Source organism: Pituophis catenifer, unplaced genomic scaffold (assembly GCF_029215685.1).
Source record: "Pituophis catenifer annectens isolate HBS135680 unplaced genomic scaffold, rPitCat1.0.hap2 SCAF_9, whole genome shotgun sequence".
Classification (NCBI taxonomy): domain Eukaryota; kingdom Metazoa; phylum Chordata; class Lepidosauria; order Squamata; family Colubridae; genus Pituophis; species Pituophis catenifer.
Genome location: NW_027256889.1, coordinates 1,362,068 through 1,373,853, shown reverse-complemented (window position 1 = coordinate 1,373,853; position 11,786 = coordinate 1,362,068). Strand labels below are relative to the sequence as shown.

At 46.5% G+C, this 11,786-nt stretch overlaps 1 protein-coding gene across 3 annotated transcripts; it reads left to right on the top strand.

Annotated features, from left to right (window-relative positions):
• Positions 1-2,724: 2,724 nt before the first annotated feature.
• Positions 2,725-6,887, top strand: ALKBH6 (alkB homolog 6). Of its 3 annotated transcripts, XM_070949558.1 has the most exons (8): positions 2,725-2,757; positions 2,876-2,942; positions 3,220-3,360; positions 4,073-4,141; positions 4,297-4,357; positions 4,863-5,014; positions 5,089-5,205; positions 6,122-6,887. In XM_070949558.1, exons 3-8 carry the CDS (start codon positions 3,298-3,300, stop codon positions 6,392-6,394), a joined length of 735 nt encoding a protein of 244 aa, XP_070805659.1. In that variant the 5' UTR covers positions 2,725-2,757; positions 2,876-2,942; positions 3,220-3,297; the 3' UTR covers positions 6,395-6,887. The 3 variants fall into 3 exon arrangements, with proteins under 3 accessions (XP_070805659.1, XP_070805660.1, XP_070805661.1); XM_070949559.1 differs by lacking the exon at positions 2,876-2,942 and having other exon boundaries at positions 2,735-2,757; XM_070949560.1 differs by lacking the exon at positions 2,725-2,757 and having other exon boundaries at positions 2,830-2,942.
• The last annotated feature ends 4,899 nt before the right edge of the window (positions 6,888-11,786 follow it).

Genomic DNA, 11,786 nt, shown 5'->3' with positions numbered 1-11,786 from the left:
CTAGAGATGGAAGCCAAGGTTGACCCTCTATGCCTCCAATCTTTGTGCTGTTTTGCAGAAATCCAATAAGGTTGGGCTTTGCAAGGACAGGTATCCAGGGGCAAGGACACTGGACAACCTATTGTCCAGAGCACCTGAGGGCAGGACAAGAAGGAATGGATGGAAATGAATCAAGGAGAAAAGCAACCTAAAACTAAGGAGGAATTTCCTGACAATTCCCACAGAAGTTGGTGCTCCATCACTGGAGGCTTTTAAGAAGAGACTGGACAGCCACTTTTCTGGAATGGCATAGGATAGGGGTGTCCAACCTTGGCAAATTTGCGGATTTATGGCTAGCTGGAGAATTTTGGGAGTTGAAGTCCTCAGGTCTTAAAGTTACAAGGTTGGACATCCTGGAACACAGGACCTCCAGGGTCCCTTCCAGCCTTAGGACTCTACTCTCTGAATGCCCCTTTCATAGGTGGGGCACTAAAACATACAATGAATGGTTGCAGGAGCTGGGTATGTCTAGCCCAACAAAGAGAAGGCCCAGGGGGTGACATGGTAGCAGTCTTCCAGTATTTGAGGGGTTGCCACAGAGAAGAGGGGGTCAGCCTATTCCCCAAAGCTCCTGAAGGCAGGACAAGAAGGAATGGATGGAAACTAATCAAGGAGAGTTCCAACCTAGAACTAAGGAGAAATTTCCTGATAATTAGAACAATTAACCAGTGGAACAGCTTGCAACCAGAAGTTGTAGGTGCGTCTTCACTGGAGGCTTTTAAGAAGACATTGGACAGCCTTTTGTCCAGAATGACATAGAGCCTCCTACTTGAGCAGCAGTGGGTTGGATTAGAAGACCTCCAAAGTCACTTCCGACTCTGTTATTCTGGTCTTGTGGTATAGCTGTTAAAAGACCACAATATTCCATTTGGAAAAATGGGGTGAACATCAGAAGGGGAGATGGTGTGGGCATCTATTTTTGGACTGATTTTAAAAAGGAAAAAGGAAGGGTGGCATTCGGGCCACCAGAAGGAACCCCAAGCTGGGTGAAATATTGGGGACCTTTATGTACAGATATATAAAACGATATTTTAAAATAACCCAAATGGCTACATCGAATCTTCCAATCCATTTCATCCCACATCCTTCCCACGCTCATTGTTGCCTTGTGTTGTGGGGAATCTGAGTGCCCCCCCACCCAGTTTAGACCCACGTTTCATTCTCATTGAAGTCCAAACCAGCTTTCTATAAACTGGCTCCTCCCACCAATAAATTGGGATCACAGTCCCCAACACTGCTGGAAATTAAAAAAGAAAAAAATTAAATAAATTACTAGACCCATCTTGGAAGATGCCAGAGTATAGAAAAACCGCTGGAAACATTTCAATTCACTTGTCCACCCTCTTGACGCTGACTAGCAATAAATAAACCTTTGGTTGACTTCAGTTTGACGTTGGGCACAATCTTGGTGCGTGTCCCCCTCTTCTGAACGGAGGGAAACCCCCTGCCCTTGATATTATCCACCAGGACTGGCCTAACCCTCAAAAGGCACAGACCGGCCTCGAGAGCAACACCTTCCGATGGCTTCTTTTCACAACTTTTCTTTCCGTAGAGATCATGCAGGATTGTGTTCTTCCTGCCTAGATGTCATTTTTGTTTTTTTTTAATTTTTCCAAGAGAAATAACTTTGTAAAGTGTCACGTGAGACAGCCCACCGTGCCCGCTGCTAAGCTCCCCGTGGACTCTTGCATGGTTTCTGTCTTCCCTGACCCTCCCTGCTCATCCAGGCTCTCTGGAAGGAAAGAAAATAAAAATGAGCATGACAAAAAAAAAAAAATCTCAGTATGTTATTGCTTATCTGTTATTAACAAATTAATAAAAGGTGTTTCTATGTGCACTGTGTCCGGGACTCTTCCTTTCCGCTCGTTGTCAGACGTGGATTAGGACATAAGCCGGTTCAGGAATTTTGCGGGTAAAAATGGCCATCTTGGAACAACCACATAAGTGTATAAAGAAACACTGCAAGACGTTGGATATGTCTGGTTTAATGAAAAGAAGGACTAGGGGTGACATGGAAAAAAGGCTTCCGATATCTTCAGATATCCAGTATCTGGAAAACAAATAATCAGAAGTTGCGGGTGCTCCATCACTGGAGGTTTTCGAGAAGAGACTGGACAGCCACTTGCCTAGAATGTATAAGGTCTCCTGCCTGAGCAGGGGGTTGGACTAGAAGACCTCCAAGGTCCCTTCCAATTCTGTTATGTGGAATTCAGTTCTGAGAAATTCCCAGCCAGGAGGGCCACTGCTAAGAATTCTGGGAGTTGAAGTCTGCCTATGAACAAGCCAGCCAGGGTTACCTAGGACAACGAGCTGGATGGCGTACAAATTTAATAAAATAAAACGCATGAAGCGTGTTGGTGCTCTCTGAGCTTGCTTGTTTTTTTCCAGACGTTTCATTACCCAACTAGATTATATCATCAGTGCCATAATAATACACAAAATTAAAGTTCCAGAAAGGTCAACTGAAGAGCAGATCAAAAGCTCTGCCTGGGTAAGAATGAGAAGTTAAAAAAAAGAGTTAAAATGGGCTATATAGACTCTTCCTCATACTTTAGACTTCAACTCCCAGAATACCGAGCGAGCCGGACTTTTCTAATTCTGAATACGGATTGGTTCTTTCCACCGCAGAAAGGCGGGCTCGGCAGAGCTCAGTTTTGATTGGGTGAGGCGGCTGCCGCTCCATGAGCTACCCGGAAGGGAGCCGGTGGGAATCAGCATGTAAGTGACTCCTGGGACGGAGGGGGCTCAGCCTCCTGGGCAGGGGGAGAAGGGGGCCGGGGGTCTCCTGAAGCCTCTCCTTCTGCCTGCAAATCTAACCCTAACCCCCTTTTTATAGAACCCTTGAAGCTGCATGGCAGGCAGAAATTCAGCAGATGCTGCCTAAGCAAGGGGCTTTTTTGCAGGTTTTTATTTATTCATTAAATTTGTACTAATGTTGTTTGATGAATTGTGTTCATTACATTTTTTTGCAAGGTTGCTTCAAATAGAAATTGGCATAGCATCCTAGGGCGGGAAGGGAACTTGGAGGTCTTTTAGTCCACCCCCCCTGGCCAAGGCAGGAGACAAAATGAATTTTTCCCTGAAAAAAAATATATATTGGGGGGTGGAGAGGGAAACCAGAGCTCAGGGCAAGATTGTAATGAGCCACCCTCCCACCCCCACACCGTTGTCTTTCCGCAGGTGAGAAGTGGAGGGTCACCTGTCCTGGCCAGGTGCAGAACCCTTGGCTAGTAGGAAAAGAAACAGAGGAAGCTCTGGATGGCTGACCCTTGCTCTGAGAGGCCGAAGGTGTGGGCGATGGAGCCCTTTCGGGTAGCCCAGGTATTTTCCCAGGGAAGGTGGGTTTTTGGTGTCGGCTGAAGGTGTCAGCTGTGGACTGGATGAAGGCAGAATTTTTATCTATCTATCTATCCATCCATCCATCCACACCCCACCCCACCCCACCCACCATCTGTATTATTACAATTACAAATCAGGCAGCAAACATATCTAATACACCATCCTCCTCCTTCCTCCTGTCTCCCACAACAACCCTGTCAGGTGGGCTGAGAGAGCGAGAGACACTGTCTCAAAGTCACCCAGCCAGTTTTCATGCCTAAGACAGAACTAGAACTCACCATTTCCTTGTGATTGGCCCAGAGTCACCCAGTCGGCTTTCATGCTTAAGGTGGGACTAGAATTCCCAGTCTCCCTTTTTCTAGTCTAGAGAATTGCCAGGGTTCGTGCCTCATGCTACGTCAGACCTCAGCACAGGTGCAAACTCAGGGGTGGGTTTACTTGCCTTTATTACCGGTTCGCATCGTGCCCACGCATGTTCTTCTGCGCATGTGCGGATCACCTATGATGACATCCAGTTCAGTGGGCGGAGCCTCCCACCAGTTTTACTACTGGTTCTTGCGAACCGGTCCGAACTGGGGGTAGCTCACCACTATGCAAACCTAGGTTGTATTTTATCACCCTGGTTTTAGCAACCCCTCCCCCTGGCCAGGCTCATTGGTTAAGAATTAATTCCTGATCTCTTTCCTGTTTACAGTCTCCACCAGCAGCCTATTATATTCCTGACTTCATCAATGAGGAAGAAGAGCAATACCTTTGGCAGCAAGTACGTGCAGTTGTTGTGGCCTTCCAGTGGCGCAAAGGAGAACCTTCTAATGATGATAGCTTTCGTGTGATGCTTTGGGAGGGGGCTACGTACGCTGGTTTGCTTCTCAAGCCAGTAGTCCAGAAATTAATCTCTTTTCTCTTTCCAATTTCCAGATTTATAATGCACCCAAGCCCAAGTGGACACAGCTGTCTGGCAGGAGGCTGCAGAACTGGGGTAAATTGTGGCACTAAAAGAAAATTTCCATATCTCAGGGGAGAATTGAGGGGTCCTTGGTGCTCTCCGAGCTTGGTAATTTTTTTGCTTGCGTTTCATGACCCAACTAGAGAACCTCCTCAGTGCTATAAGAGAATGGGGCTTAGGAGGAGGAGGAGAGGAGGCCTGTGGGGTCCTTCGTGCTCTCTGAGCTGGGTAGTTTTCTTGCAGACATTTCATCACCCAACTAGGGAACATCATCAGTGCTAGAAGGAGGGGAGCTTGAAAGGAGGAGGAGGAGGTCCACCAGTGTGCTAGGACTACCACATCCAGAATTCCCATAGTTTGGTCCCATGCTCCCTTGGAATTCTGGGCAATTGAGTTCCTTTCTCTTTGGAATGTACCATTTGCAGGGGGAGGGGGGGAGTTGGTCCAGTCTATTCTATTTCCATCAAAATCACTGTCCCGTTGGTGCCAAGAATTAGCGCTCAGCGTTGTCTTTGTGTGTCGCCCCCCACCCCTGCAGGAGGGCTGCCCCACCCGAAGGGGATGGTGGCAGAGAAATTGCCCCCCTGGCTGCAGCGTTACGTGGATCGCGTGTCTTCCCTCGGGGTCTTTGGAGGAAGGCCAGCCAACCATGTCTTGGTGAACGAATACCAACCTGGCCAGGGCATCATGGTAACCATTTCCCCTCCCCCTCCTCTTTTTATCTCAGAGTGGGGGTCCTTTACTAATTCTCGGTTTGCTTGCAGCCGCACGAAGACGGACCGCTATATTATCCTACCGTTACCACCATCAATCTGGGGTCACACACCCTCCTGGACTTCTACCACCCCATCACCGGAGAAGCGCCTCCCGGAAGCCAAGAGGTGAGGTCAAAACACAAAATCACAACCATCCTCCAACTTCACAGTTAATCCTCGATTTACGACCCCAATGGAGTTCCAAATTTCCATTGCTAAGCGAGACGGTTGTTAAGTGAGTTTTTCCCTATTTTACAACTTTTCATGCCATAGCTGTTAAGTGAACCGCTGCAGAGGTTAAGTTAGTAACACCGTTGTTCCCCATTGACTTGGCTTGTCAGAAGGACGCAAAAGGGGATCGCGTGACCTCGGGACACTGAACGTCATAAATATGAGTCAGTTGTCAAGTGTCTGAATTTTGATCATGTGACCATGGGGATGTTGCAATGGTCGTAAGTGTTTATAACTGGTTATAAGTCACTTTTTTCAGTGCTGTTGAGAAGAGAAGAGAAGGCAAAATATAATAGAGAACAGAATAGAATAGAGTAGAACAAAATATAGAAGAATAGAATACAATACAAAACACAAAACAACAGAATACAACCAGTAGAATAGAATTAGAATTAGAATTAAGAATAGAATAGAATAGAATAGAATAGAATAGAATTAGAATAGAGTACAGTATAGTCCAGTACAATACAATACAGTACAATACAATACAGTACAATACAATAGAAAACACAATAGAAAACACAATACAACTGGTAGAATAATATAGAATAGAATAGAGCAGAACAGAATTCTTTATTGTCCAAGATTGGACACACAAGAAATGGTCACTAAACAAATGGTTATACATTGAGGACTTCCTCTAGTAGCCCCTACTCCAGAGCAGGGTTTTTCTCACCTCCTCACTTGAAGATGGGTAGACTTCCTGGCTGGTGTTCATTTGATGTGGCTTGTTAAAGGAAGAATCTGGTTCTGGGCATCCGGTGTTGTAAATGATCTTTTTTCCAACCGTGTGAGCTTTTTCCCTCTGCAGAATTCGTCTCCGCAGACCCAGGAGGAGCGCCATGCTTTCTCCTTCCTTCTGAAGCCCCGCAGCCTCCTGGTCTTGCAGGAAGACATGTATGTGCACTACCTTCATGGCATCCGCCCCGTCTCAACGGACACCGTGACGCAGAAAGTGGCTAACGCCAGTCTGTGTAGCTGCGGGATTGGGGACACGTTGCCACGTCAGACTCGGGTGTCTCTCACCATCCGCCACGTCCCCAAAGTGCTGAAAACGTCCATTATTCTCGGCCAGAGGAAGTGACTGGCATTTTTCATGGCAGGGGTGGCACCCCCAGGAGGCGGTGAGAGGGAAGAGCTGCGAGCCCCCCCCCCACTCAAAATCACCAACATTGGGTGTCTGTATATGGGACACAGTGCAGTTTCAAACAGACGTTGGCATGCTTGGCCCAAAAAATGCTATTTTTTTTCCCAGCATGCTAAAACTATGCAAATAAACTCCCAAGAATTGTATGCAGTTTATTTGGCATTTCCTAATTAGGTCAAGGATGAAATGATTTCAAAGCTTTTGCCCTCCGGCCGCTGTACAAACGTTTTCAAAGATTGTTCTCCAGGTGTTCCCAGAAAATTACGTTCATTATGTCAGGAAGGAGGGCAAGCGGTTTTAAAAAATTGTTTTTAAAAAAAGGAAGAGAGAGAGAGAGATTTTCTCAAACTGCCCTGGAGGCCAATTGCGAACGTCTTTTCTGCCATGCGAAGGACAAAGTTTATTTTATTTATTAAATTTCTACAGCGTCCATCTCGCCTGATTTGTATGATGTCCCCGTCAGCCATCTGTCCACGTGACTAGCGGAGAAGGATAATGGGATCTGTAGTTCAGAAACACCGAGAGGATCATTCTTTCCACCAAGCCTTTTAGGCACTTTAATTTTTTGGTTAGCCATTTTTTAGGTTAGACCAGTGTTTCTCAACCTTGGTAGCTTGAAGATGGGTGGACTTCAACTCCCAGAATCCCCCAGCCAGCACTGTTGAAGTCCATCCATCTTCAAGCTTCCAAGGTTGAGAAACACTGGGTTAGACTATAAATTGGAGAAAGAAAAATCACAATCACACACTCGGCCTGTTTTAATGCTCTTCTTGGGTGCTTCAAACGCAGGTAGTCCTCCACTTACGACCAGAATTGAGCCCAAAATTTATGTTGCTAAGCAAGACAGCTGTTAAGTGAGTTTTGCTCCATTGTATGATTTTTCTTGCTGCCGTTGTTAAGTGAGCCATTGCAGTTAGTTACACAGTTGTTAAGTGAATGAAATAGCCTTATTAAATACTTTGTTCGCTACATTCAGTAGTTTTGTGTTCCCTTTAGTTGTTTGAGCAGTGTATAAACTACTGTATGTAAAGAACAAAGTATTCAATAAGGCTATTTCATTCATTCAGATCTCGGATGTCTTCTGCTTGTCTTCCCTTTATTTTTTTGAGCAGCATATTTGCACCTGCCCGTCTGAAAGTCACATTTTTCCTCTCCCGGATTTAAGCTTATGCAAAAAAAAAATGCAAACCTTTTAGTCCGTCGTCGGCTTCCTTGTTTGGTTTTGTGTAATTGCGATGATTTTGTCTGCTTTTTTGGACTCTGGAGCCCAGCTTTGGTGGCTGTTTGGGGCCGAAGGTCTTCCTGACTTTTACACCGTTCTAGGTTATCAGGTTTCTGAATTGTACTTCCTTAAACTGTGGTTGGAACTTTTTGGTGCGGAGAAACAAAGCATATTTCGGGAAGTGTGGTGTTTGCAGCTAAATATGCTCCAGGTTAACAGTTTTTTCAACCTGAGCCACTTTAAGAGGGGTGGACTCCCAACTCCCAGAATCCCCCAGCCAGGAGGTTTAGAAACGAGGGCCGGTTTCCTATCGCCGTCACTCAAAGGGCTGGGTCAATTGCAAACTAGGGGGGAGACCATTGTCCCTCAGCCTGCAGATTCAATTTTAGAACCCTAGGGCTGGAAGGGGCCTCCGAGGTCTTCTAGTCCAACCTTCTGCCCAAGCCAGGAGATCTTAATCCACCCAGGACAAACGGTTGTCCAAGGAAGCCAAGTAGATTTGCGATGTGAATGTGGGTTTTGCAGTGAAGAACTCTGGCTGGGGGGATTCTGGGACTTGAAGTCCACGAGTCTTAATAATTGTCAAGCTTGGACACCTCCGTGTTAAAGCATCTGGAATCTAAACCATACGATGAACGACTAAAGGGAATAGGTATATCTACTCTAACGAAGAGAAGGACCAAGGGTGACATGTTCATTGTCTTCCAATAATTGAGGGGCTATTACAGAGAAGAGGGGGTCAATCTATTTATTATGGATTTGTTCTCCAAAGCAGGGGTCTCCAACCTTGGCAACTTTAAGCCTGGCAGACTTCAACTCCCAGAATTTCCCAGCTGGCATGCTAGTGCAGGGGTCTCCAACCTTGGCAACTTTAAGACTTGTGGACTTCAACTCCCAGAGTTCCTCAGCCAGCAAAAGAACTCTGGGAGTTGAAGTCTGCCAGGCTTCAAGGTTGGAGACCCCTGCTCCAAAGCACCTGATGGCTGGAAAAGAAGCAGTGGGTGGAAACTCATTAAAGAGTAGAGAACCACCCTAGAAATAAGGAGAAATTTCCTGACAGTGAGAACAATTAACCAGTGGAACAACTTGCCACTAGGAGTATTGGGTGCTTCATCATTGGAGGTTTTAAAGAAGAGATTAGGCAGCCATTTGTCCGGAATTATATAAGATCTGCCTTGGGCAGGGGGTTGGACTAGAAGACCTCTAAGGTCCCTCCCAACTCCTGTTATTGTCCAAGGCAGGACAAGAAGCAACAGATGGAAACTAACCAAGGAGAGAAGCAACCTGGAATTAAGGAGAAATTTCCTGACCGAACAATTAACCAGTGGAACCGCTTATCTCCAGAAGTTGTGGATGCTCCATCACTGGAGGTCTTCAAGAAACGTCTGGATGACCATTTGTTCGAGGTGGTAGAGTAAGAGTCTCCTACTTGAGCAGAGGGTTGGACTAAAAGACCTCCAAGGTCTCTTCCAGCCCTAGTATCCTATGTTCTATGCTCTTATGTTCAACGAACGTCCCTTCCCTGGGTGGGGCACTCACCTGTCCAGCCCCACTGGGCGGCTAAGACGAGGCCCCTGGCTTGGAAAACGGCAGGTGGCATATGTGGCTTTGGCAACGTGCCCTGCTGGAGAAGCAGCTGCCACCCAGAGCTGGAAATGGGTTGGGCCAGGTCCTTTCGCCCCGAGAGAATAGAGTTACCTGCCAACCCTCCCTGCTCGCCTTCCTGGCGCAGGTGAGGTGGAGAGCCGCTCTCTTCTTGAAGAGCAGAAGGAGCAAACCTGGCCAGGCGGGCTTTTTCAGGTTTCCCCCGCCAAGCCTGCGCTGCGCATTTGCACACCTGTTTTCCGTCACGTTGGCCAAGGAGGAAGAGGATGGCGCTCTCTGTCCCAGTCCTTGTTTGTCAACCGTTTAATGATTGACAGGCAGGGGAAATGCAGCAGCTCAGAGAGAGGATCCCGGCTTCTGGATGGCAGGTAGATTCAGAGTTTCCCTTTCGGGAGGGGGGGGGGATTGCTGGGCTGCCTGAAGTTGGGGTCTCTTCTGAGCCTTGGGGGGGGGACAGCAACCTGCCAGGGATGTTGCAAAGTCTCGGTGCCAGCCCTTTTCTCCCACGCGGGTTCTTTTGATCGTGGGAGTGAGTTTGCAAAAGCTGCAGGGCTGAAAATTGAGCACCGTGAAAATTCAACCTGCTTGTCTTGATGATCCATGCAAGGCGGGGGTGCAGGTTGAAGTGACAGGTGATTGATGGACACATTAAGAGGGACTGGGATTCTCTCTCTCTCTCTCTCTCTCTCACACACACACACACACACACACACACACACAAGCGTGCTCTGGGAAGGGGACAGGTGGTTTCTAAAGGTGATATATCAGTAAAAATAAGTATTTTTCTTTGAAGGCTGGTGGGTCGCAGGGCTCTGGCCTCGGAAAAGACAGGATTGAATGAAAGGTGGACTTTTAGCAAGGGTGATTGTGTTATTCAGGGGCGTCTGGTACTTTCAGGGACTTGAAAAAAATGCCCCAGCAGGAGATGGGCAGGTTGCTCAGGGGTAGATAGGCAAGGTGCACTCTGTACATGCTCGGAGGCTGCTGAGGGATGGGGTAATAGACATTAGAGAAAGGATGATTCCAGTGGAAAGTTAAGGAGAAATTCCTAATTATAAAAGCAGTTGGATAAATTGGGAGAAAGGCTTCCCTCCCTCCTTCCTTTCTTTTCATTTCCTTCCTTCTTTCTTCCATCCATTCATTCACCCATTCTCTCTATATTCCTTCCTTCCTTCCTTCCTTCCTTCCTTCCTTCTTTCCTTCCTTCCTTCCTTCCTTCCTTCTTTTTCTTTCTTTCTTTCTTTCTTTCTTTCTTTCTTTCTTTCTTTCTTTCTTTCTTTCTTTCTTTTTGCTTTTCTTTCTTTTCTTTCCCTCCCTCCCTCCCTCCCTCCTTTCCCTTTCCCTTTACCTGGGTAATTTCAAGCAAAGCCTCCACAGCTATTGATCAGGGATTGTTCAAACCTGCACAAAACAGGCGGAAAGTCTGGATGACCTCAAAGAACCTGAACTGAAGAAGCTTCTTGGATCAGCAGGGAAACATTTTCAAAGAAAAAAGCCAAAAGTCCATTTGTCTTTTTTTGGGGGGGGGGGGAGGGGGGAAAGCACCTTTGAGACAACCACAACCTAGACGATTGAGAGTCTCCATAGACATTCCATCCAGATGTTTTGCAAATTGCATGGCGTATGAAGCTTCATAAACCAGCAATCTGTGCAATTATAGTCCACAGAGCTCGGGGCTGGCCGAACAACCAAGGTTTACAAAACTGCAAAATCCAGATACAGTTTTCCAGAGTGCATTGAAGAATTTTACCCCTCCAGAAAATTCAAGTCTATTACCCAAAATTGAAGGGCTCTGAATACAGTTGGTTGCACAGTCAGCCAGATGTTCAGATTGCATTTGTCTACCTATCAAGTCCTTCCCATGGACCTGGGATAGGCAGATGTGGATGTTTGATGGTGTTACAGATCTTGTGACAGGATGGAAGCAATTCCAAGTCAAGCTGCCTTTTGCAATTGACTGATGGTGAATTTGTCAATGCCGATGGGGTTCAAGTGGCGCTCCAGATGTTTTGGGATTGCACCCAAGGGCTGCAGTCATTCTACTTCCATTTGTGATCTTCTCCAGTTCTTCCTCTTCTCTTCCGTTGTCTCCAAGCATTACCCAGATTTTTTTGTCTTCCTTCTTAACAGTTGTTAATTCTGGGGTGTTATGTGGCAGGTTGTTGTTGTTGTTGTTATTATTTTTTCAGAATAACAGCAGTGGGAGGGAGATGGAATTTTTGGGGAAAAAATAAGGGTTTGCAAAAATGCAGGGCTATTTTTCCTGCTTAAACAAAAGCATGCATACAGGGAACAAACCCTGAATATAAATTATAAAGCGAAGAAGTCAGAAAGAAAGAAGAATGTTTGCACACACCTTTTTGAGGGAAGTGGCTGTTCTCCCCTGGAGCCAGATGAGCTGCAGTTATATAAATACACTCCGCACGTGCCCCATGTGCTTTGTTAGATAAATGCAGTCTGTGCACACCCATGTTGTGACTGGTTATTTATTCATTCAGCGCC

What these genes read in the sequence shown, in the direction of transcription:
- ALKBH6 (XM_070949558.1), top strand. Translation starts at nt 3,298, where the DNA reads ATGGCTGACCCTTGCTCTGAGAGGCCGAAGGTGTGGGCGATGGAGCCC. An exon ending in AGCCCTTTCGGGTAGCCCAG is followed by an intron (nt 3,361 to 4,072) that starts GTATTTTCCCAG and finishes TCCTGTTTACAG; the next exon opens with TCTCCACCAGCAGCCTATTA. An exon ending in AACCTGGCCAGGGCATCATG is followed by an intron (nt 5,015 to 5,088) that starts GTAACCATTTCC and finishes GTTTGCTTGCAG; the next exon opens with CCGCACGAAGACGGACCGCT.